The sequence below is a fragment of the Embiotoca jacksoni genome, unplaced genomic scaffold (genome assembly GCF_022577435.1).
Source record: "Embiotoca jacksoni isolate LCO1_2020_lvr unplaced genomic scaffold, fEmbJac1.0.p SCAF_101, whole genome shotgun sequence".
Lineage (NCBI taxonomy): Eukaryota > Metazoa > Chordata > Actinopteri > Embiotocidae > Embiotoca > Embiotoca jacksoni.
This window is the reverse complement of record NW_027185232.1, coordinates 216,385-243,236: the sequence shown is the minus strand read 5'-3', so window position 1 is coordinate 243,236 and position 26,852 is coordinate 216,385. Positions and strand designations below refer to the sequence as shown.

At 42.3% G+C, this 26,852-nt stretch overlaps 1 protein-coding gene across 3 annotated transcripts in view; it reads left to right on the top strand.

The window, feature by feature from the left end:
- The first annotated feature begins 773 nt into the window (after window positions 1–773).
- lpgat1 (lysophosphatidylglycerol acyltransferase 1) overlaps window positions 774–26,852 on the top strand; it is a 45,135-nt gene continuing 19,056 nt past the window's right edge. For 2 of the 3 annotated variants that reach the window (XR_011179507.1, XM_069173876.1), the window contains exons 1-5: window positions 774–1,636; window positions 3,046–3,373; window positions 18,900–19,018; window positions 20,489–20,584; window positions 23,948–24,227. Coding sequence is in view for 2 of the 3 variants with exons in the window: in XM_069173876.1 (XP_069029977.1) it covers window positions 3,136–3,373; window positions 18,900–19,018; window positions 20,489–20,584; window positions 23,948–24,227 (733 nt within the window). In the remaining variant the exon portion in view is untranslated. Of the gene's footprint in view, window positions 1,637–3,032; window positions 3,374–18,899; window positions 19,019–20,488; window positions 20,585–23,947; window positions 24,228–26,852 lie in introns of all 3 variants that reach the window. The other variant, XM_069173885.1, reaches the window with a different exon arrangement.

The following is a 26,852-nucleotide window of genomic DNA, read 5'->3' as shown; positions in this document are numbered from 1 at the left end:
CAATTTTTAGAAGAAAAAAAAAAGGCAGTTTCCTGTTCATAGACACTGAAACCATCAGAGTCTGGTCACTCAGGGACTATAAACCGGTCAGGTGGACGAGCATCACCGGAGAAGGAATGAATTAACAAAGTTCCGGTTTTGCATTTCAAAATCAATTCAAAGTGTGTTTTTAATACCTCATTAAACCAAGGAAATCCATTTAATTAAACCCTACTCCGTTTTAAAATACGGAGGTTGACTTTTTAAAGATTAACAACTTTACTATTTTACTAAATTACTACTTTAAATATACTGGTTATGCTCACGTGGTGATGTCATCACTTAATTTCCAATTCAAGATTCCCAGTTGATTTCTAGCAGGTATGATGGACGTCTGCCAAGGAAAGCCTCCGATGGCAGGTTTCTGGTTGTACGTCATTTTATTAAGCCCAACATTTGCCATTCAAAGGGGAGGTAATACAAAATAATCTAGTTGGTAATAATTAAGCTATAAAAAGGAATCAATTCAATCTTAAAAACTGATATAAATATTGGATAGCAAATTGTGTAGAAATACACAAGCATGTTCGTTACAAAATATTAACATTTATTTTCACCATAAATGAAACAAATATATATGTAAATAAAAAAGTAAAACATATCTATCTTTAAATATATATTTAAAAGACGTTTCAATCAGAATGTTCAGAAGAGTCTTTGTGACCCACGAAGCTTTTATTTTGAAAGCAACATGAACTCATTTCCGCTCCAGTTGTGGGATCTGTTGTTGTGAATCGGGATTTGGAGGAAGATGACGGGATTTGGAGGAAGATGACGGGATTTGGAGGAAGATGACGGGATTTGGAGGAAGATGACGGGATTTGGAGGAAGATGACGGGAGATAACGGAAGTTAACGGGAGTTAACGGGAGTTAACGGGACGGATCTCCGCCGCCGTGTTTGATGTTCACGTGTATATTTCTGTTTTTCCTCCGTTTGATCGGAGCCGCCGCTTCGCTTTGTTCTGTGAGCTCAGCAGCTAGCTAACTTGACGACGCTGATGAAGAAGAAGATGAAGATGATGAAGATGATGAAGATGAAGATGCACCGGAGGAGTTGTCCCGGTGTCTCGGACTGATGGAGCCAGCGACGCTCAACTGGAGCTGCTTGCTAGCGAGCTAGCGAGCTGTCGGTGGTCGCCGGTGGACCGGAGCTGGACCCCGTTAACCGTTAATCGGTTTATATCCGTTTGATCCGTTTGATGTGTTCGATGTGTTTCGAGACCGACTGAACAGATGTTTGTACCGGCGGGGCGCCGGACGGAGCAGCTGCGTTTGATCCTTCAGTTCTTCGTGAAACAGAAATCTGAAGCTTCAGAGACGCGGATCATGCTAACTAGCATCACTGCTAATTTAACCGTTTAGGTTAGCAGGTTAGCAGGTTAGCTCCACGTGACCTGCTAAAGCTACAAGCTACAAGCTAAAGCTACAAGCTACATCTCAGCTCGTGTCCTCCTCCTCCTCCTCTCTCTGCTCCACCACCTCCACCTCCTCCATCACCTCCTCCATCACCAGCTCTGGTCTGGTCAGCTCTGCTCCACCTCCTCCTCCACCTCTCTGCTCCATCTCGTCCTTGGATGCTCCAGCGACGTTAATCCGGTGAGTTGAACCTTCTTCTGAACTACAGAACTACTGGTGAGACATCTGAGACATCTGAGACATGAGACATCTGAGACATGAGACATCTGAGACATGAGACATCTGAGACATGAGACATCTGAGACATGAGACATCTGAGACACCCTGAGACACCTGAGACATCTGAGACATCTGAGACATGAGACATCTGACATCTGAGACATGAGACATCTGAGACACCCTGAGACACCTGAGACATGAGACATCTGAGACATGAGACACCTGAGACATGAGACACCCTGAGACATCTGAGACACCCTGAGACACCTGAGACATCTGAGACATGAGACATCTGACATCTGAGACATGAGACATCTGAGACATGAGACATCTGAGACACCCTGAGACACCTGAGACATGAGACATCTGAGACATGAGACACCTGAGACATGAGACACCTGAGACATGAGACATCTGAGACATGAGACATCTGAGACATGAGACACCCTGAGACATCTGAGACATGAGACATCTGACATCTGAGACACCCTGAGACATCTGAGACACCCTGAGACACCTGAGACATCTGAGACACTTGAGACATGAGACATCTGAGACATGAGACACCTGAGACATGAGACATCTGAGACACCCTGAGACACCTGAGACATCTGAGACATGAGACATCTGAGACATGAGACACCCTGAGACATCTGAGACATGAGACATCTGACATCTGAGACACCCTGAGACATCTGAGACACCCTGAGACATCTGAGACATCCTGAGACACCCTGAGACATCTGAGACACCCTGAGACACCTGAGACATCTGAGACATGAGACATCCTGAGACATGAGACATCTGACATCTGAGACACCCTGAGACATCTGAGACATGAGACATCCTGAGACATCTGAGACATGAGACACCCTGAGACATCTGAGACATGAGACACCCTGAGACATCCTGAGACCACGGGTGGAGGAGGTGTCCTCGGGTGGAGGTGTCCCAGAGACCCGGACCGCCTCTTTTGGTGTAAATCACCGGTTCGACCGGAACCGGTTGTTTGTCCCCGTTATGCTAACTCACCGCACTAGCTAGGTCGGTCCTTTAACGGGCTTTACATGTTTTACTGCTCCGGTTCTCCGGTTCTCCGTTATCTACCGGAGAGACACCGGAGACACACCGGAGACACACCGGAGAGACACCGGAGACACACACACATTCCCGGATAATAAACAGAAGATCGTGTGTGTTGATCCGTGAAGCAGCTTCTCTCCGGTTCCGGTTAGCTTCTCTTTGGGTCCTTGGATGTGAGTTACGGGTCATTTAGCAGATTTGTGTCCTCGGTGAAGACAGCTGGTGGACAGAAGACAACGTTATGAGACACAGACTCTTGTCTTTTGTGGAACAGGTGGAGACAGCAGGTGGAGACAGCAGGTGGAGACAGCAGGTGGAGACAGCTGGTGAGACAGCAGGTGGAGACAGCAGGTGGAGACAGCAGCCAGAGCTTCAGGATGGCTCAGCTCTTGGACGGAGCCGGAGAACTGGGCTGGGTTCTCCTCAAGTCTGCGATCCGCTTCGTGTTCATGGTCCTCAACAACTGCGTGGCCATCCCGTCCTACTGCTGCTACATGCTGCTCCTCCAGCCGCTCCGGTTGTGGGACAGCACCGTGTTCTGGCACGTCGAAGGCTTCATGTTCCAGTGGCTGCTGGCCATGGTGTCCACCTGGGGCTGGATCGCTGGCTACACAGGTAAGACCTGATCTCACAGGTCTGCATGCAGAACAACACCTGCACAGCAATGGTTGGACATCCTGAGATGATCTGAGCAGTTCGTGAAGATCTCCAGAACCTTAAAACTCCTCCCAACAGTCTGGATGAAATATGTTGTTTGCCTGATGTTAAAGCAGATTGTTATCCTGAATTGAAGATCAGACTCTCAGAGTTTCTGGAGGGTTTCTGGAGGGTTTCAGGGTTTCTGGAGGGTTTCTGGAGGGTTTCTGGGTTTCTGGAGGGTTTCTGGAGGGTTTCAGGGTTTCTGGAGGGTTTCTGGAGGGTTTCAGGGTTTCTGGAGGGTTTCTGGAGGGTTTCTGGAGGGTTTCAGGGTTTCTGGAGGGTTTCTGGAGGGTTTCAGGGTTTCTGGAGGGTTTCTGGAGGGTTTCAGGGTTTCTGGAGGGTTTCTGGAGGGCCTTGGTGTTGTGGTGGGCAGGTATTTAAAAAAAACACATTCATTTTCATGTAGTTTTGCATTATTGTCATTACGATATTTAAACATAAACTGCCATAAAAAATAATAATCACCAAACATTAGTAAAGCAAAGCTTACAGCGACGTTACAGCAGCTTGGGCTGCACCGAAGTGTTATAATGTTAGAGACTCTTTATCCTCATCTAAACAAACCAGCCATTCAAAACATGTTTTTCTCTTAATCTATGCAATTTAAACCAAAATTCAAACATCAGATAGATATTTTTCAGAGAAACGTATCATTGACTTGAATGTTAATACAATAGCACGACAACCTGAGGCCAGTTACTACCAACATGGACACCGGTGTTAGTTTCTATTATGTACTAAATGTTTCCTTCTGAACTGGAGATAAATCACTAATAGAGGTGGAACAGATGGTTGAACAAATATTAAATATTTATAGAAAAATCTTATCTTTGTTTTGAATCATAAGTGGTACAGCTGCTCTTTTCTCCACTTTAATTGGAGCATTTCCAAATAATCAAGATTAATTGCTTCTATAACTGTAATTATGTGAAAATGTTCCTTATCTAGAAATGTAATTTATGTAGTTTGTTTCTATGGTAACGTAAGGACTTTGGATTTATCTATTTTTGACATTTAATTGATCAATTCATCAAGTAATTATCAACGTAAATAATTGACGGATCTGTTGATAATAAAGGGAATTGTTGGTGACGTCCATAATTACGTGACCCATCCATCCATCATCTCCACCCGCTTTATCCTGAACAGGGTCACGGGGGGGCGGAGCCTATCCCAGCTCACTTAGGGTGAAGGCGGGGTTCACCTGGACAGGTCACCAGTCCATCACAGGGACACGTAGAGACAGACGGAAACAAAGACCGTTCACACCTCAGGGACATTTGTAGAACCACCAATTAACCTGAGGTTCATGTTTCTGGATGGTGGGAGGAAGCCGGAGTACCGAGAGAACCCACGCAGGCACACGGAGAACATGCAGACTCACACAGAAAGGCCCGGGCCCGGATTCGAACCCAGGACCTTTTTGCTGTGAGGCGACCGTGCAAACCACTGAACCACTGTGCCGCTTAATTACATGATAAGTACAGTCAATGCAGAGGCGTGGTGTTGCATGATTACCGGACAGAGACACCACAACAACAACAACAACAACAACAACAAACACACTCACCTGATACATGTGATAGAAGAACAGCAGGATGTCACAAGTGCGTTGGTTCCTCTCAACTGGCTGGTTGAATATCTCGACGTGACTCGGGCTGCAGTGGTGTTCGGTTGCACAGAGCTGCGAGCAAAATGCTTACAAATTGCTAAGTGGTGACATCGGGAGCAACAAGGCGCTCTGATTAATAATTCAAAGCGTTCAGCCTATAGGACACCTGGTCTCATGTGTCTCACACCGTGATTGACGGCACTTGGAAGCGAGACACCGTTTGGCTGTTTCGTGTGACTGGTGCCTAAAGTTTAATTTAGAATATCAAATGTAACTTGCACTGTAATTTGCCTGCTGTTGTTTCTTATATTACATTTATACACTTCAACATGCAGTTACATTTATTGGACTGCAGTCAAATAGCATGTAAAAGGTCCAAATCCTGCCTTTTTGGATCAGTTGTTGTTTAGTGTGAATTAAATAGCCTGGTTGTTGTCGGACCCATCGGCGCTTCCTTCTGTCACACTATTAAGATTTGAGCTATTGTGACCTCAGTTTGAACTGTCTTATTAGAATCGATGTACATTTGTCTCCACAGTGCATCGCCAATTTTTAAGAAGCAGTTCGGTACGAGGCTCCATAATCAATTCAAATGACAGTTCAGTGCAGAAAAACTCATGTGATGTACCCATGTCATGTAAACAAAGATGGCTGAATGGTGCCATTAGAGGATTTGCAACACAAACCTTAAGAGTCTTAAAATGAAAGAAGTCACATCATGCATCATCTTCCAAAGAGATGCACATAAACATATGAGATAAGCGTGCCACGTGTTAAATCTTTGGTGGTGGTGTTTTGTGACACAGGTATGTCAGCTCAGAAAGGTGAAACAGTAAAAACTGGGGATACACAGTAACTACAGCATTAGAAAATCTGACCTTGTTGACAGATCAGCGGGCGGTAGCAGTCGTTTTACTACACGTGTGACCACCGGTGTTGTTGTGACTTGTGCTCAAAGGCAGTGGGAGGAGGATGGGTCGATTCAACCTGCTACCTGTGTAACCAACCGGGTTCCTGCACTGTGTAAAAGGACCTTTCAGCACAAAATTCAATTACTTCAGTTTTTATCCAAGGTCACAGCTTCACTGTCACTCAAAGGACATATTTCTGTTCATTCTTTCGAGGAACAGCTGCAGATTACGTCTTGCATTCTGCGAGCGTTGCAGCCTTTGTTTTAAACATAAACAGTCCAGCAGAGAGCTGAATGGTGACCACCATAAGCCCCTTCACCGCTGCTCATACCGGCTCAGCTCCATTCTGCTCGTCTTTGTTTGGTTTCCCTTCGGACGGAAAGTTTCGGTATCGCGTCCATTGAGGTTCCAAACAAGCCAAAAGGTGACATGAAAACACTGCAGACCACTGGTTAGTCAGAGAGGATTGTCACAATCACTGCACCACTGCATGCGCGACATGTGACATCCGGCACAAACCTGCCATTGTTAACAAGTCAAGGTACTATAGTATTAATCACCTGATTACTCAGTTAATCGCAACCGGAAAAAGCGCACTGGATCGATGTGCGAGGTGCAGACGAACGTTCCTCTGTTTGGGTTCCAAGGAAAGCATCCAGTGGGTCTGTGTGTGTCGTCTGCAGTAGAAAACTAATTGCTGAAGTACCTCCGGTGAGTAGAGTAGAGCTGCCACCAGCAGTGGGGAAAGGAAGCTGTACATTTACCTTATTGTGAGACACTTATTGACCAATGAAGTCTTTTAGAACAACAGCAGCAATTAGTCAACAGAAATTGATTGGCACCTCCTCTGATAACATATTCATGGAAGCTGGGATTTCTTAAATGTTAATATTTGCTTATTTTCTTGGTGGGTGGTCTCAAACTAAATATTTATTTATGTTTGCCTTTTTTGATCAAATAATGAATTGATGATGAAAATAATGGTTAGTTGAAGCCCTAGCAGATTCCTCCTAGCCGCTCGGATGTTTTATTTCTGACATGCATGAAGACAAATATGTAGTGTTGTTGACAAGGTGTGACGCGGATTTTAATTTAAATTTAATTCTGTTCAGGCTGCATGTGCAGTCAAGAAGTACTAGATGTGTGTCAGGGAGTACTCGCTCAGAGTCGGACGTTCTGCAGTCTGGAAACTGAGCCGTAGTTGAACTATCAAACATGAAGGATGTTGCATCACCTCCTCTGGAGAAGCAGAACAGCGGCGCTTTGTAGATGTCATAGATCATTTCATCAGCACCAAGTGCTGCCATGAACTGGATTTTCTTTGTCACCAGGACAGTTTACACAAAATGTCACATGATTTCTGGAGATCTTGTCGAGCTTCTCATAAAGGGTCAGGATTAGAGCAGTTGTGGTTGTATGAGGTGAATGTACTCTCTTAGCCCCTTGTGTTTATCATTAAATGTTTCTTGAACTCAACCAGAAGCTGCATCTGGCATTTCTTCCTCATTAAAAATCCACCAAAAATGTTTTGTGTCGCAAAAAACCCCCAACATATTTTCATGGAAGACAGTTTACAATATTTGACAGCCAATGTACAAACAGGTTAACTTGTGAGAGGTGATTAAACAAGTATCATGTAGCAGACAAGAAACTGAGATTTGATTGCTATAAAAAAATGTTGACAATAGAATTTTCACAAAGTCCTCTATTCATACTGTTATTCTTGTGGAAATGTAAGTGCTGGATTTCAGCTGAGCTCTCAGTAAAGTGAGGTCGAGGCACGACACAGTGACATTTGTTTAAGCCGGCCATCTATAACTAAAACAACTGAGCGCCATCCGTTTGAAGATGCTAATTTTTCTGAAGAACAAGCCGACCAATGTCAAGCTGATATTGCTTCGCCGCCGCCCGCCTGATGGCTTCACTGAGCGGTGCATCATAAACCCCTTCCCAAGCCCACGGTGTGTTTTATTTTATCAGGCGAGCTAATGGCACTGTAAGGTCAGCTAACTGATACTCGCATGTGATTACTGAAGCTGCATTTGACAAGCTGAAATATGCCGCTGTAATATCAAGACCCACAACTGTGAACATGCTCCAAAGAAGAGGTTCTTTTAATATCAACCCTCGAATCGTGTTCTTTGTTTTAATGGAGATAGTGTTTTTGTGTTCTACTGATACCATCGGTGCAACAAACACTGGTAACTATGATTTATTAACTCGCTTTGCAGGATTGATCTTGATTACTTCAAAACATGTTGGACAGAAAGCCACAGGAAACAGTTTTTATTGTATTTAGTTTTGTATTGTCAGTCAATTGGACTCCTTTTTCCCTGTTTTTGTAAAAAGCATTGCAACTGAGTTTGTTCTGATTAGACGGTCACCCTCACAACAGTGGGCCTGAACAGGTGACCTAAAGCCAGCAGGATTACGTTTTCATTGCATCTTGTATGAGTGGGTGGTCTGTCGGACCTGTAAGGACATCAGAGACGGTGACTGAACATGCAGACATTATTTGCACACTTGTTTCCTGTTTGTGTTGCGTTTCCCAGTCTGTGATCATATTGGAAATGTAATGTTTACGTGAAACACAGTGTGGCTCTGTTATTTACGCCCATGAATATCACATTATTAGGACTTATGATCTCTGTCTGGAGTCCACAGAGGCCCGTCATTGACGTCTTGTTATTCCTGCAAGTTTTCTTTCTTCTGAATGCTGACTGAGTAATCTTCAATTAATTGATTAGGTAACCTTTTCCAGCTTTTAGTGTATTGAAATCAAACATTTTGGGGGTTTTGGACTATTGATCACAAAACATTTAATTATGTCACCATCGACTCAACTACATTGTGCTGAATTATATCGTCTTGCTCTTGTATTGTTTAGTTGCTTTCACCAAGACACACTTTTATAGTTTCTGTTTTGAACAGTTCTATATACATAAATTGGTACTTGCTTATCATTATAGACTAATTAATTTGTTTTAGAAAATTGTCAGCTGAATAATCAATAATGAAAACAGTCGGTTTGGGGCTGACTCCACTTAGATTTTTGGCTACTCTGATTTGTTGCAAGGTCTTTTATTGATTAGATTTGTCTATGTTAATAGTAGTAATAAACATCCAGTTTTTGATTATTATATTGTTAAGATGACTTAAACAGAAACTTAAATGGTAACTGTCAGTGATTTCTAAAGAAAAAATGCCTAAAATTCACAATTTCTAGCTTCTAAATTGTAATTTATTTCTCACTATTGGTCTTCTAAGATAGTAAACTCAATATGAAAGTTTGATGATTATTTTCTGACATTTTTTTTTGTCCAAACAATTAACCTATAAATGTATAAAATAATACCTAATAAAGATAATCCATCGTCATGTTGTTTTGCTTACTAACTACATACAACATCAAGTGCTCAGAGACCTGTTGGAGCTGATTAGATGCTGCCTTGTCTGCTTTTATTTTGAAAGAATCCAGCTGGCAGTCTCCCAACCAGGACAGGCGTGGAGAAAGTCTCGGCCACGTTTAATGCATATTCCCTAAAACTCCTTCGTTCCGTGGATGTCGTTGTTCCTGTAGATGTGGCACGAGAACGATCAGATGTCAAGATTAGCTAAGCACTAGGCAGTGAAGTAAATTCAGCGCGGATCATCTCACTTTGAGGCTATAACGCAAACTGCTTCTCATTTGTTAAAGCCACCGTACGCCCACAGAAGTGTTCGCAGTTACTTGGCTGATTAGACTTATTCTCTGGCCTGTGTGGGTGTAAACAAATCACGTTTGATTGACATTTCCCCGACTGTTCTGAATTATCTCTGTTGCACGTGTTCGGCCGAGATAACTTCCAGCTTTGTTTCTTTCCAGTACATGGTCAACCTTAGCTGACCTCTTATCGTAATGTCCTGAAAATTACTCGCGTTTGAATCATTATTCCACTTCCTGCCAGAATCCAGAAGCACGGCAAGAAGATGCAAAACGTGTAGCTTGAGCTAGAATTCACAGTAAGAGCTGCTCTAAAAAGCAAGAGCTGTGTGCACTTTTAAAAGCTTTTATTTAGGGAAAGCATACTTGTGGTGTCCTGCCAACAGACTTTAGTAAAAGTTTAATGTGTATAGTGCATGAAAACACACTGTAGATTGAGATGGACTCACAGTCGTGTCTTATAGCACAAGTGAAGGAGTTGAATCGGCCCTGCGTCTCCAGTTCAGCTGAAATGGCGATAACGCCAATGGAACATTTACATCTCTTTTGTTCTGAGGCACTGAAACATGTTTGCTTTGGTGGAGGCTGATGTTTAATTCCCTGGTGTACAGAAGGACTGTGGGATATTGATGTGGATGAACAGTGAATTATGTGGGAAATCCACATTTTAATTATGATTTGTTGTAATTGAATCAAGGAACTTTTAGGACAAATGGAAGGGGTTAAATTTGCTTTTAATTTTTAATGAGGGGAAGAAATTAAAGGCAGTTGATGATACCCAGTTATTCCAACCAACATGGGAGACATTGACTGAACTAAATTTAACCTTGTAGCTGGTTAGGTTTTCACACAGAACACACTCAGACCGAATGTAACCTGTTAATAATGTTTTACATATCAAGTAGTTGATTAGAAAATGTTAGATGTCTTTTCCCGTTGAGCCAATTTCATCTTTAACTGCTCGACTTTCTCGGCAATGTTGAGACTTCTCATATTTAGAAGACATCAGTACTGTTGTTGTCTTCCTTTACAAAAACAAAAACAATTTAGACAGTTGTGCCACAATCATAACGTATATTCATTCATGAATAGTGCCTGATCTATTCAGGGATTTTTAGGCAGATATTAATATTTTTAGAGTTTCAAAAATCTTATAATGGTAAATCCACTATACTTTTGTTGTTGTTTTTGTTGTTGTTGTTTATAGCCACACTAGCTGGGATGGTGAGGTTGGTCAGCCCACACTGTGGTTCAGCCTAAAATAATGACGCAACTCTGTGAAGAATAACCATGCCATTTTATTGAGATGTATATGGTTTCCAGAGCACGACTCATAATGACTTCCTAGTGACCCCCTGACTTTCCCTTTAGTGCCGTCAGAAAGGCAGATTGTCATTTACTCAGTGAAGCATTTACCATCTATTAAACTGGCACACTTTTAGTACAGACATTCATGAATCCCACTGAGTACTGGAGATTTTCTTTTTTGACACTTCCTCAAACAGGTTGACATTTTGAGTTTCTCCTCGTCTCAACAATTGTTGGCTGATTGCCATGCAACTGGGTGTTAAGTCTCCTTGATCACTCACGAACCTGACATTTCACCTAAAACCATACAACAACAGTTTGGTTTTATTTAAACTGAACATCACGGCGCCGCTAGCGTGACTGAAGACTCCTCCATCCTACACACGTCATGAGAAAGAACTGTGGCCGAGGTATTTAGTGAGGAGGTTATGTTTCAGGTGAAACATAAATCGAAAGGCTTTCTGGTGCACGAGTCATGTAATTATGACGCTCTTTAGCATTTCAGTGTTGCAGTTTTACACCGATACCAATATATCTGCAATAAGCTATTAGCAGCCTGACATCTGTGATTTAATTGTGATTACTATTGACTGAGTCCTTGGCTACTTTAACCTCCCTCTATTTAACCCCTGCTGGAGAAACAATTTCTGGACCATTTGCTCTCTGGTAATGACCGTTACCGGCGGCACTCGTAGCACAGATCAGGCTTTATTGTAAAATCAGCAAGAGCTCCAAATTATGTCTGCCAATGTCCACTGGCTGGCAGTTACACACCACTCTGAATCATCGCTCGTCACAAAGTTGTCCTCTCGGATGGACAGCCACCTTTGTGAAGGAGATTTCATGATGTCTTGCCAATTCTCTCCTCTTGAGAGAGAAGGAAGTATAGAGATGGGCGGCAAGGTCAGCGGTACGCCGTTTAGCTGACCACAGATACCGGATTAGACACTGTGCCTGCAGCATGGCTGTCATCCTGCTGCGCTAACTGTGTCATCTCTCAAAGACAATTTCCCTAATGTATTCTATCTGACAGATGACCCATCTCTATGATATCTTATACGCTCTTCTCCCTCAACAATGGGGACTTCAGCGAGCACCAAGGCATGCTCCTTATGAAATGACATTGCCTTCAGTGTACGTACACCCGGCACACCCCCTGTCCAAGTGTCACAGATGTGTCATTTTTCACAAAGTATGCTCTCGATTCCTGTGTCCATGTGGACTGATCTTATTCTTTGGAGGACAGAAGGTGAAACACAGGCCTAAATTGAACACGTCAATAACTTGTCCTCTTGTACTTTCTTTGACTCAAGACAAGCCGATTAACCTCGGTGAGATGTTTTTGTGAGGATGCAGGAAGATTCAAAAACACCTTGTGTCGTCTGGCTGTTGGGTTGGAAAAGATCAATGATTGTACTGTTGTCGCGTCAATCCTGTCATCTGGGCACGTGCCCGGCATTTATCAAGCTCGTATGTCTAAGTGGCTTTTCTAAACATATCCGTAATATAATACAATAAACAGTAACAAACAACAGGGATTGCGCTTTCTGCGTGTTGGCAGATGTTGTTCAAGCTTCCAGCCACCGTGTTCTCCAATATCTGCTAATGAACTGCTGAATGAGTAAGTTGCACATTAGCATTACATGACTAAATCTCATTGTGAACATGCCGAATAGCTTGCAGCAGGTACAGCTGGTCGAATTTCAAGGTGGAACGAGATCAACTTACAACCTTTAATCACTCACGATTCTGTCAAGGCAATAATTTAGCCTTTTAGTGCGAGTCGTGCAGAAACGGCTAATGCTGACGGCTGGCTCGAATGCCTTTCTCCTCGGGTCATAACAGCAGATCTTACACCTCATTTAGCGGAGTCTACACTAACAATTAATTGCTGACTTTTTCTCATAAAAGGCCTCCTGCTTTTGGATATCTGCCTGGTATATAATTGACACAATGAACTGATTTAAGCCGTTTTATTTCAAGAACACTCTTACGTGCTCAAGTAAATTGAGCCTGGGACTGTGGCTCTCGGATAGCTTGCTAATTAAGAAGGTTTTGGAGGCTTCTTTGAAGATGCAGATCACAGCTCTTAGCAGCAGCTTGTCATCTCGTGTTGGGCAAAACTGAACTCCTCACCAAGACCCACGAGAGAGTAAAATCTTGACCGCAGAGATTCGAAGTAAAGCTAAAGTTTTTCTGTCCTGTTCCAAAAGAAAGAAGTTAAATCCAGACTTGAAGGATAATGATAAAAGTATGTTTACATCGTGATTAGATTAACAAGATTTGAAGTCTAGATTAGATAGATCCCTTTTATAATAGCTGCACTTATTTAAAGCTTAAACAAATTTGCAAAATTGGTGGACTGGCTCAATCGATGATATTCAAGGGAAGCTGTTTGTGGAGAAACACCACGCAAATATTTTCATTGGAAAAATAAGAGTGCTGCATCATATTACTTTAAGGCCGTATTGCCCGCAGCAATGACTTCACAATCATGTCGTTCAGGCAGTTTATCAGTTTTATCGTTCTTCAATTGTTTAGCATCCCATTTGTGTTGTGTGCTGCCAGCTTTACTGGCAGATCCCTTTCACTTTGTTTTGGACCAGAGTGGTTGAATCCATTTTGAAGATGAGCATGTCATGTTCAGCCTTGTCCTTGGGACACTGGACTTCCTCACAACTGAATATGCACTTCTGTGTCAACTGTGTCGGGACCGCTGCGCTTTGGAAACGAAAAAAAATCTACTCCGAGATGATGCATTTTGGTTTCCCGCTGCATGCTTTGTGTATTGACTTCCTTCATTTCACAGAATGGATTTAGAGTAAGTGAAGTGCACGTGTGACCTTGGTACTTCTGTGTATAAAGAAACAGAAGTAGTAAAAGCAAGACAGGGAGCTTATACAGTCCAGGAAAGGTGAGATCTTCCACTGTTGAACTGCATGGTGGTCTAGTCTGTTGAGAGAATTGGGATCTCAGCTTCTGCTATGCCCTTTTTTTTCCCCTCTTATTGCTGGGGAGTTTTACACTAAGGCCTGACATTTATCATCTCCCATCGTAATGTGACATCATGTTGTGTCAGGGAAATTAACAAACAACACCCAATAACAAAATAGGCCAAGAAATACACGTTTTACTGCCGAGAGCCTTTTAAAACTCGTGTTGGTATTTTTTACGTTTTATTTTTCCAGGACAAAAATCGATATGTCTGCTTAGATGGAAAAACAATTTCGTTTTGTTCCCTTTAATGTTTTCATTCACCATATATGTATAAGGCGGGGTATGTTTAAAATATTTGCTATAGCAGCACCAAAATACCTTGACTTCAATACTGGTAACTGAAAACAACCTTCTTTTTTTTTTTCTTTAAATCTATTTTATCACAAAGAAAATGACGTTGCACATTACGGTACATATCCTTAGTTTCCGTGCAGTTTCGAGGGGTTAGGGTGTAACCCAGGCTTTTTTTTTTTCTCTCGCTACAATTTACAGATGTCCCCTAAATGCCTCGCATGCAAGCTGTTATCGCTAGTCAGCTGCGCACAGTGAAGGCTTCAGTTACCGCAGCGCATGCAACTTAGACAGGTACGTGGCCAAACATTGGTTTCGAAAGAAGGAAATCAGGCCTTCTAATGTAAGATTTACTCGAGTTAAAACTTGGGGGCACCGCACAGGTTTTTCAAACAATAGGAGAATATTTCCAAGTGAATATTGAATAATTAGTTTAACTTAAAGTAACCCTCCGAAGTAGTAAAGTGGTCTTCTTCCTCGGTTGTTTTTAAATGTCGGTTGGTAAACAACTTTACTTTACTATTAAAAAAATCCTGTCCCCTCCCTAAAACAAATTAGTGTGTATGTTGCCTTGGTTTTGGCATTTTATACCAAATAACAAGGCGTTTTTTTGATACTCTGTAATACCGAAGCATTTCTGTCTGTGCAAGTATCAAAATCGTCCACTTGTTTTGTATTGCGTTAAAATTGTGCTGTTGCTTAATTGAGTTGATAAATCTGGCGTAAATCAAACTTTCTGATGAATCTTTATCAGCCAGAAAACCTAACGTTAACTCTCCCTATAGAGAAGAAGCTCTCACTCACTCTGCACCCTAAAGCCCGACGAATGCAACATTGGCATTACCCAGAACTGAAACGGGTCAGATCAGCCCTGAACTGCGGGGATCACGAGTAAAACCCTGCAGCCCAGCGGAGTCTTCTCACCTCCTTGGCTGCCATTAATATGCAAAGTTTTTGAAGTGTGTTTAATTTGAAAAAGAAGCTCACGTGGTCTGCTGCAGGGCTATTGTTGTCACCCCTCGTCTCACATGAGCCGTGTTTCCTGCTTTGTTGTAGCTCCCGTGTGTTTCCCATCAACAATCAGACGCAGGTGAATGAGTAGTGAAGTAGCCTGTATGCTGCTGAATAGAGGCCTGACGACGTAAAGGGAACGAGGGCGCTGGAGGATCCACTCCTGTAGATGATGATAGACACTGGGCATTGTCAGGTTGAAAGCCTTTGTCAAGTAGAACCACTGTAGCACGAGCCCGTTAATTTAGTGAAAGCCTATTAACAACCATACTGTTTTTCATCATTGCTAATCGTCACGGGTGTGTATGTCAAACTCTGAGATGATTCAGTATCATGTGTCCAACATTAAAGCTTCATCATCTCCACACACTGCAATTCAAAGCAGATTTGGCAACAATCAGTCATGGTTCAGTAATATTTGATCGCTTTTATTTGTCCATTAATTAGATTATATTTGTTTATTTAGTCAAATTTTGACTATTGAACCAGACAGACCAGACATATAACTGCTGGCCCCGAGCCAGTATGAGTTTATTTAGGGCAAGTCTGCAACATCAGCACATTTTTACATGATGTCATCGTTTTCAAGATACATGACCAATGAATTGCATCATGATTTCCTGAAATACAACGGGGAAGATACAGTCTTGGTCTGCTCAGCCTCTTACTGGTACTCGAGGGGAGGGGAGGGGGGGGAATAATAGGCTGCGACAAGAGAGAGGGAGTTTCTAGTTTAGTGGAAGCAAAACTGCTGGTTGGAGAACTGAGTGTGTATATTTGTAAAGTATGAAGATAGACTGGAAGAGCAGCTTCAGTGCAAACAGCCTGACAAGGCTGGAGCTCCAGACATGGAGCAGTTCAGGTCAGTTGGTTTGGTCAGGTTAGAGCTACGACTTGAAGGACATCTCATGCGTCACCATGACAAAAGCAAAAGCTCAGACACATATATATATATATATATATATATATATATATATATTATTTTTTAACCCTCTTAAGTGGGTGCAATCTTTTTTTCCACCCACACTTTGCAAAGATTCACCACTATGTTTTCTCTGACTGGCTCTGACCTGTACACTCTTACTCTAACTATCTCACTCCTAACCACAAAAGGCAACAAATACCAGCCAATCAGAGGCAGAGTACGGCGCATCTTAACAAAATGCATGTGGTTGCTTGTAGTGACAGCAGCTGTTGAAAACTGGAACACAGCAGGACCATAGGTTCCTCCCAAAAGCCTTAAATTCTCTTTAATTGAATGTTCAGTACAGTGTACATACCTCTGGTCCTTTCTGTCTCAACAAGAGATGTTTACTTTTCTAAAAGTTCTGGACAACTACGATCCCCTCGGCTCAGACTCACGGAAACACCTACGGTTCGCCCCAAAAAATCTTTCTGACCTTAAATTATCTCGAGTTTAAAAAGGCAAACTTATGGTTGACGTGGCAGCGAAATCTGGCAACTCTGATATAAATTTGAGTTTAAGCAATATTAAATGTTAAAATGCAAATTAAATTTTTATGTATTCTGATCTATTCACAAGTATTGATTCCTTTTAAGTGTGTGGATTGTTTTACCACAGGTAGTGGTAGTTGTGTAAAGTGACTTTCAAAGCTTTCTCCTGGCAGAGCATCGTGGCTCCTGGATCTATTTGTGGCACGTTTTTTCAATCCATGCAAAGCTCTCACTTTTTTTGTTTCTTTTTTTTTTCTTCCACTTACCTGTTTGCATCCCTGATCATCATTTAAAGCTGTCAGTTCAGTCGTCCAGAGTTCATACTTCCTGCTGTACGCTGTGGGCATGTGACCCTAAGCTTTGATTGACGTGAATGAACAATAACTGGCTGATCGCTGATTTAGTGCCGACCTTCATTTTATTAATCCAAACTGTCTTGTCTGTGACATTTGAATGAAGCTCGCTGTAAAGTCATGAAACAGGAAATTAGTCATATCTCCACAACGATTGGTTGGATCATGATGAAGGTCTTTCTGTGGGTAGATAAGACCTTGATGCACCTGTGTGCAGCGTACCCTGCTTGATGTACCTGTACCCAAAGAACTGCAGCTTGCAGCTATATTTTGCTTTGTTTTATTTTTAGCACTGTGATGGATAACAAAGGCCCGGTTCTGTTCTCAGACGTACACGGATGCCTTATGTGTCTTCACTGAGCAGGAGAGCATTTTTTTATGGACATGCAAATAAGCCTCATCTACTGTTGTAGCAGAATGTAGACCTAATGTGCTGCCTAGCCAAATGAAAAATGTTATTTCAGCCAGGGAGCTCCCACACCAACAAGTCTGCTAATAACACGTGTTGACACGAAGCCTGATGATTACGTCTTTAAACTGAGAATATTCAGACGGTAAGGTTTGAGAACCTGCTTCGGTTTTTACTAAAAAATAAAGCAATGCTACCAAAACAAAGTGCAACTTGTGATACTAAGTAGACGCGATCATGACAATATTTTGTATCCTGTTAGCTCTTACATTCAGTACTTGTTGAGAAAATATGTGACCCTATTGAAACGGATAATTAAATGACAGCTGATTTAATATGACAGAATGTCATAACATGTCCATAAATATGTCGGTTGTTGTTTTTTAGCCCTGAAAGTTGTTCATTTCTTTGCCATTGTTGTGGGAATCTCATGCATCAAATGGCTGTAATAGAAACCACTCATGATAGCTCAGAATATGAAAGTATTTTCATGTTCAAACCAAGGTTTGAAAGTCTGCAATTACATTTCATCTCTTTTTTTTCTTCTACTTGTTCCATATGCTCTGCTCACAGTGGTCAATAGTGAAAGTGGCTGTGATACCATTTCCTGAAATTCACTTCTTTTTTCTCTTTTCTCATTCACTTTCAACATGGATTCAATATGCATGTTCAGTGATAATCAGCACAGCAATATGGCTAAAATCCAACTGTACATGATGTAATCATCCGAACCACCTCCAGAGTTGGTCTGAGACTCATTTGGCCACAAAGTGTAAATGTTTATACAGCCTACTTCGGATGTAGCTACGTGGAAAGAAACTGTCTGATCTAAGCAGGCAGGAAGGATACGCAGATCAGACAGGTGGTCGTCAGTTTGTCGGGATACTTGTGGAATTAGAAACAAGAAACAATGACGGGCACACTTTCAGTTTTAAGCCGTGTAACAGTTGATGGAGACAAAGTGGATTTTAGTGTTTACTAGAGACACCTTAGCTCTCGATCTCGGTTATGTTGAAGCATATGTCCCACTTGCTTTTCTTCTTCTTAATGTGTATGCTTATATCAAACTATGATTAGGCTTTAATGATAAAAGTGCCATAAAATGAACAGAAAAGACAATTCAATTGTTTATCTCAATCACATGTATGATAGTTGATTGTCAGATAAAAATGATGATTGTGACAACATCCTGCACTGGATGTAAACAAGTCGTCTTTGCAGATGTCTTATGAGGACGGAAACGTGGTTGTCACACCTTAAGCACACGCAGTGGGAAACACTAAATGTAAACGGAGTTTGTTCATGAAAACTCCTGAGAGCACATATGAAAGCTATTAATTGCACAGTTTGTTTAATCAAAACGTGCCTGGTCTGTTTGTTTTCGCCCGGCAGTAACAGAGTGGGGCGATGACGTGCGGCCCGTCACTGAAGAAGAAGCCATGGTCATCGTCAACCACCAATCCACGGGAGACGTGTGCACTCTAATGATGTGCCTGCAAGACAAGGGCACGGTAAGAAACCTTGTTTGTGTCCTTTTTAGTAAATCCAGGAGTGTAGCACTGTAAATAGTGTAAATATTGTTGAGTGTAAATAGAGAGCGGTGCAGAAGTTTGGTCCTGCAGGCCGCTCTGCACCGTCTGTATTCCTCTGAAGAGGCGGCTGTTGAAGCATGTTTGTGTGGCTTTGTCACTGCAAATAAGAAATTCCTGTAGAACCGCAAACATTGTTCTAAAAACACTCTCAGCCTGAGTGTGTTTCTTTCAAAGGATAATTCGTGTTTATTTCAGTAGTACTTGCTATCAATGTGACTATTGTGGATTTACGTGTCACACCACCTTTACACTCTTCACCTCTGTTGTAGAGATTCAGGGAAACAAAGTGTTGCACAACTGGTCGACTGCAGCTTTCTATAAAAGGGATTTCTACTTAAGTTATTGCAAGTATTTAATTTTGAACCTGACGGAAATTATCTCCACACAGGCAAAATGCGCAAAGCATAGCTAATTTAAAGTCCTTTTTGCTTTGTCGTACACCATCATTTGTCATCATTTAATGATGTTTAGTGAACTCCAGGATTAAATATTTTTATAATGAACTTCTTCTTTTGTGCTCCGTTAATGGTTTTGTCCATTATACATTTTACTTTTTGATAGCCTCTAGGGGAGGAAGTTATTTTGTTTGTTTGCTTATTTATTATATTTTTCTTAGTAGTAAAAAATAGCCATGGTTACGGGATGATACTTTGCAAGTCAAATCGCTGAGGCAGTAAAGAAGGACTGCAGCGCAAAACAGTGCTGCGGTTCTCTGCATGCAAATTACAAAACATGCGTTGGACTGTTCAGCTGCTGAGTTCTCGGGTCGCCGACGGCAAATGGGAAAAGAGTCGAGTGGCGGCTGCTTTGCTTTTGCTTTTGCTTTGTTTCACACCAGTCACTGTAAACGGGCAAGGAAGACAAACTTGTCCAAACATCAGCGCGCGCACACACACACACACACACACACACACACACACACACACACACACACACCTTCAGGAGGTTACTTGTTATTTCTTTCACACTTTCACAAAAAAAAAAAAAACACGTCGTGTTTCTACAGAACTTGCATAGCTGTCTGGCAGCACAAACATAAATACAGATGAGGGGCGGCTGTGTCGTTGTGCCTTTTTTTTTTTTTTTTTTTTTTTTTTGGGGGGGGGGGGGGGGGGGGGCTGAGGCTGGCACTGCACAAACATGATGACATGATCCGCCTCAACAACTGCATCCCCGGCCCAGTTTATCCTCTTAGCACTGAAAGGACAGTAAGCCAAAGCTGCATCAGTGCAGGTCATGAGGGCGGAAATGCTCAGAGGGGCGGTATCAGTTTGGGGCACTGACACCACAGCCAGAGACTTGTGTTACTGATTAGAGGAGAAAGCATGGCTCTGAGCAAAATTACAGTGATGGTTACTGATGCTGATTGTATTTCTCTGCCTTTTTCAGGTGGTACAAAAAATGATGTGGTTGATGGACCATGTGTTCAAATACACCAACTTTGGCTTAGTGTCCCTGATTCACGGGGACTTCTTCATCAGACAGGTGAGACACCAAAACTCTTTGCATGTTTAGTTTTTACATTGTTAAATGTTTTTTTTATTTTTATTTTTTATCTCACCCTATATTTATCATTGCCCGTTACCACACTCTGTTTCACACGCTAAAGATGCCCATGTTTTTAGTTGGCATACTGACCTCGAAGGCTTCAGCAACACTTGTCGCTGGAAGATAAAAGACTATTTTCCCTCACTAGTCAACACCTCGTTTTTCTTCCTGAAGGTCTGAGGATTGACACCACAGATCTTTGGGCCATAACTCGACTCATTCAACCCCGGTTACTAGCGGCCCGTTTTTTTTACTGCGCTCACCAAAAGGGGAGTCGTTACCCATCTGCTTGTCCCAGCTGGACAGCAGATACATTAGCAGGCTTCCTAGAGCCGTGATGTCGGTGGACAGTAGCGTGGGAAGGCTGCCAAACCTCGTTGGGTCAGACCTTTGTTGTCAGGACAGCTGAAGCCGAGTCTGAGAGGCCTACACATGGAGCCGGCAGCGCTTTTACTGGTCAGGGAATTCCTGGAATATCAGGCAAGTTTGAAAGGTTAATTTGAGGTCAGGAACACTAGTTCATCCACTGCGGTCACATCCACTCACAAGAAACAAATGGGATATCTCTTGTGTATCTAAGCTATAGTGCCTGACAATGTTGAGACAGCAAGTCTTGACTTTTTTTTAAGTGTGATTTATGATTTGATTCACATCTGCATACCCACTTATTGTTGTTGCTAAATCTCAGGCACACCAGTGCAACCAATGATTAGTTGGGGATGTCAGATTTTTGATCGCATGCGTGACCACTCTGGAGCCTGAGTTTATATTTCCTTTCTTTACTTTGGAGGTCAGAAATGAGTGTGACGCCAAACAAGACTAACTGTCGTAAGCTCCTGTTAGACCCATCTTAGTTATGACTGCATTTCATTTTGCATAATCATCAGAACAGCTGGATGAAACTAACATAAATGTCATATTTCCACATCATTTTCTACCATTTGGGGTTTGACTGGTGCCCTTTTAATGACATCATCTTTCTTCTCCCATGATTTAATGGCACATGAGTGGACAGTTAGCGCTACCAACTGTTTATCTCGAGGTGCTTAACTTCTGATAGCCAACAAACCGCATTTCAATGAGTATCTATTGACATTAACATCATGGATTTGGCTGTAAAGTCAAACATCAGAGCACCAGTGTGGAAAACTCTCAGTTGTAAGCCAAAGGAAAAAGGAGAGTCCAATAACTTGGAGGAGGTGATTTGTTGGATTTGCAGAAAAAGACAATTACATCATTAATCATAATTATTTATATGACAATTTATTGTAAGCTAAAATTTCACGATGATCACAGCCGTATCTCCAAATGGACAAAAGACTTGGAAATGTTATTTCTCCATTGTAAATGAAATACCTGCTGACGGGTCGCCTCTGTTCGTGATCAAATGTGTTTGTCCACATTTGTTTTAGCTGACAAATAAAAGCGATAAAGCCCACACGCCCATCTCACACTTTTTGCAGAAACAGCATGGCAAGAGGGAATTAAAAATTTTTAGGTCATGGAAATGCTTTGCAATGGAATTTCACATCAGGCAGTGTGCCGGGGGTGAAGCACCCTGAGCCTGCTAACAGCCAGACGTGCTATAGTGGAAAGTCTGAGCAGCCTCGCTCCTTCCTGCCATGCTCCTCTCTCGGAGATCCCCTCTGGCATTCTTTCGTGTGCATTCTTGACATCCTCCCTCAGAATACTTCAGACATTCACACAGCGCAGCGAGCAGCTACCTCGGCCACCCGAGCATCTGCTGTCCACTCAGGCTGACAGACGTGCCTTCGAGCATCATTGTGCACAACGCACCATGCGATGCTGGCCGTTTTACTTCATTTGGTCAGTGGGAGAACTTTCACATTGGAAGCACGCCTTAAAAATATCTTGTTTTTAATTTAAGGATATACAAAGCCATAAAATGGATACACTAAAATCATGAACATCACAGTTACCAGCAGCTCTTCACATGTTTACACTTGAGCCTCATAGTTAAGGAAGCAAGTAAGGTGATACTAAATGTGAGTGTATTTTTGAATGTGTAATTTTACACATCTAAAGTGTCAAATCTTGCACACAGTTATGAATACATGAGTTGGAGTCTAGAAATATACAGTTGTACTTTTTTTTTTTTTTTCACAATCTTGATGTAAAAAAAAAGAAAAAGCTAATTCACAGTGACTTATAAATATTGTTACACGGAGATGGTCAATTGTAGACATGCCGACAGTACACCAGACGGGAAGACTCAAAACAGCAGTTCCAAGTAGCGCTGTTACAATAACCACATGATACCCAGCACTGGGGTCATGGGATGGCTACTGCAGGGTTAAGCTCATGGGTCGTCTTCCATCCATGTTCAGGCTCTTCTAGAGGAAAGTTTTTAGCCTCATGTGTAAAGTAAAGGGACAGTCCATTTAACATATGGGGGTTTCTTCTGTCTGTGTTTCATTATTATTGATTATTTCCAGGCTTGAAAGTTTGCAAATATTACTCTATTACTCTGTTGTGCTCTTTATTTCGGGTGCTGTCGTAGTAATATAGATCCATTGATTGGACAATCGGATCAATCTCAGGTTATTCCAAAAGCAACATGGACTTCCCCTTCTTCAGTTCACGTTGTTCTTGTATCTGCAGCAAAACCACTGCAACAGACTCGAGGTCATGAATAGGTTTGAGCTGTGTTGAGTCTTTTAAAGCTCGTCTGCTTCTGCGAATCAGAGAGTTTATAGCTGCGGCTCAGAATAGTTCGATAATGACGTTTGTTTTGACAGAATAATTATGTGGTCTTAACTGTAACTCTTGTGTTGCAGCATTTGCAGTAAATACAGCTTCATTAATAAACATAGCTGGGCTATGCTAATACATTTAAAATGACTTTTGACCAGGACTAACAAAAAGCAATCCCGCTTTTCCTCGTCCTATAATGCTCTTAATGTTGTCAAGGCCATCATGTTTTCATCCATTTCCATCATGCCATTAATGTAGCTGTGAGTGCTCGACAATGTGACTGCAGCCAACTCATGATTTGTGGTTGTTTGGTTGTTTTTGTACAGGTTTTTCTTGGTTCTCTGCTGACAAAAATTCTTTCGATCAAATTGAATTAAGTTGGCATTAAGCCTCCATTGTTTGGCTTCCTTGGGGAAACTGATGGTGGTAATTGCACTGTTTTAAATGCAGTCAGTTCATTTAAGAAATTCTTCTTTGAATGAAACTAAACTGAAAACCTGTTTTAAAACTTATACTTGACTTTTACGATTGTTTCTGTTAAATGTGCAATGCAACATCATGGTTATATTTTCTGCTTCCATTCAGGGTAAAGCTTACCGAGATAAGCAGCTGATCTACCTGAAAGATCACCTAGACAAATACTACAACAGCCGGGACAGGAAGTGGATAGTGCTGTTCCCAGAGGGCGGCTTCCTTCGCAAGAGGCGGGAAACCAGCCAGTTGTTTGCTAAGAAGAACTCTCTCCCCCACCTGAACCATGTCACGCTGCCTCGCCTCGGAGCCACCCACGTTATCCTGAAAACCCTGTCGGCCCAGCAGGAGAATGGCAGCGTGGGCAGCGACGTCGGGACCCTGAAACAGACGGGTAACTGAAACACGCTTAAGCTTCAGACACTCACTCCTCCATGTTGAAATGGGTTTTTTAAGCTGCCTCATTAGGCGTTGCATACACAAAATGAAGAAGGAGTTCTTCAAAGTTGCAGGATGTGTTTTTCACTGACGTTTCCGGGTCTCAAAAAGTCGAGTGCTATTTCTGGGGAAGTCTGGAAAAAGGTTTTTTTTTTTCTCACTTCACTTCACTTCACTTCACTTCACTTCACTTCACTTCACTTCACTTCACTTCACAGTCCCTGTGAACTCTCCTCTGTACACGGTGTACTGTAGTTCTTGATCAAATGGGGTTTTATGTTGGCTCGAAGGCCAGAGACGAAGCATGCTTCAGACATGAAGCATTAAATCATCACCTCTGTGGCCCGCTGTCCTCTGGGAGTCCTGTCTTAAATGAAAGGCGACTGGTGGTAAAGATTGCCAGGAGAGCAAAGGGGTGACATGCACAGAGGTGCCAGAAATTGCATCAGTGTTCCTGAAAACCCCAGCGGTGATTTGCAGGAGAGTAATTTTTCTGTCTAGAGACCAGGCCTAAATTCAGCCAATGAGCAGGAAGATAACACTACAGTTAACAAGCTTTTAGATTGAAAATTACTTGGTTAGTAATTTTTTTTTTTTTATTTGTGGCAATTTAAAGAAATTTTAACCCCCCAAAAAAGAAAAACACATATGAACAAAACATTTGAACCAAGTAGGGTGTAGATTTCTCCCTCTGCTCTACATGTCCATATTATGTTTGGATATATCTAGACCCTGATGTGATTCTGTTCCTGTTGTCTCCCATTTTCTAGGAAAAGCTTCACTCTTATTCTTCATGGAAAATATCCGTTTTTCAATCCACTACTGACCATCCATTTTCTAGGTCGAGGAGGTTCCCTTTTTTTTTTTTTTGTAAATGTAAATGTTTCCACCTTGCTGTCGTTGGGTATCGGACCTCAAATGTCTCTTAAGGTTAACATATATTCTAATAATTATATATAAACATATCCCCGATTCATATAATAGATGTGGTGATATGATTAGTATTTATGTGACTCTCTCTTTAGCTGAATTTGTGGAACTAAATGCTTCTCATGCTACTGGAATCAGAGCCTTGTTTGAAGAGGAAAACTACCACCTCCTTAAATCTGGATTGTGGACTAAAATACACGTTTAGGTTTTTACTCAGCAAAATTACCCAGATAACTCCTGTTCTTTGGAGCAGTCCTCAGCAAAAACATTAAGACGGCCGTAAACATACAGATTCAAAGAGTCCCCCATGACGACGCTGCACGCTCGGTTCATCCAGTGGACTCTTCCTGGCTTTCATTCAGAATCCATTTTAACGGTGTGCGTGTTAATTGTAAATCGGAGAGGCTTCGGACCGGCGTTATTAAGAATGTGGCTCAGAGATTTTCGGCTTCCTCGAGTTTGCTAACACAGCTCTGTGTCCTACAGCCTCAGCACTAACAGCAAGATGCCATCTGTTTATCCCTCTGCAGGACAGACTGTCAAACCAAAGGAGAAGTAGCTCCTAATTGGCCATTGTAAAGTTTAGATGAAGATGAGCATGACTGTTTTTATGTACTAAATTAAGTCAATATACCGGTTGTGGTTTTGACTTTTCTGCTAGTTTAACCCAACCACATCCGTGTCAACAAATACTGATGACAGCAGAAGTGGGTTTTAAACATTTTGTGGATTTGGACATGTCAGTCTTATTCAAGTCTAAATGCGCATTTCATTCCTTTCTGCGCATGTATACTCTACTTCCAGTTCACTTCCCAGTTCTCATTCATTCCCACTACGTCCTTTCTTCTGTTCCAGCAGCTCAGGATGAGGGGAAGCTGGTTGCTGCAGTAGCGCTTGTCCTTCCACTTGAATCTAGCTAATGGCATTAAAACCTAGGGCAAGAAAACACACACATATACCCAGAGGAGCGCTGTGTTGCTCTATCCTGGGCTCTGTGTGTGCACGCCTGATCAAAAGACACAGCTCTGTCTCCCTCTGACCCTCCCTGATGCTCTGCAGAGGTGCCCAGAGCTTGCTGACTCACTCAGAGACAAATGGGCCACTTGGAGAAAATAGGATTTGATGTAAATGTGTGTGCCGCTGTGTATCAGCCATGCAATGCCACCCGGGCTAAATACACTGCTCAGTGCCAGTACGAAGTACATGGGTCAGCGGTTGCCAAAGTAGCTCATAGCTTGCGGTGAGGCTCACTTTGTCGCAAAGACTGATAAGGTTGTCTGAGTTGTAAAACCATATTTACAGTTGGCGGCTAAGCAAAGTTCACAGCTTTGTGACACACGAGTAAACGGGTTTCATAACACCAACCAATCCGTGGCCATTCTTCTCCGTGCTTCAGTCAGTAGGAGGGACAGGTGTGGGTTTCAAGTGTTGTAACTGACCTGCAGAGCGGCCTGATAGAGCGCCAGATACCTGCCAGCGTGTTTCCTTCCTCTAACTGTTTACAGAAGGACGGGAGCCGCCTGATGTCATTTTAAATTACCGCGGCTGTTGCTATTACAGTATTGTTTGCCAGGACGTACGGGGCACCAGCGATCCCTTGGCTCGGGGCCCCGCTCTTAGGCCAGCCAGCCACCCGCAGGAGACGATGTCT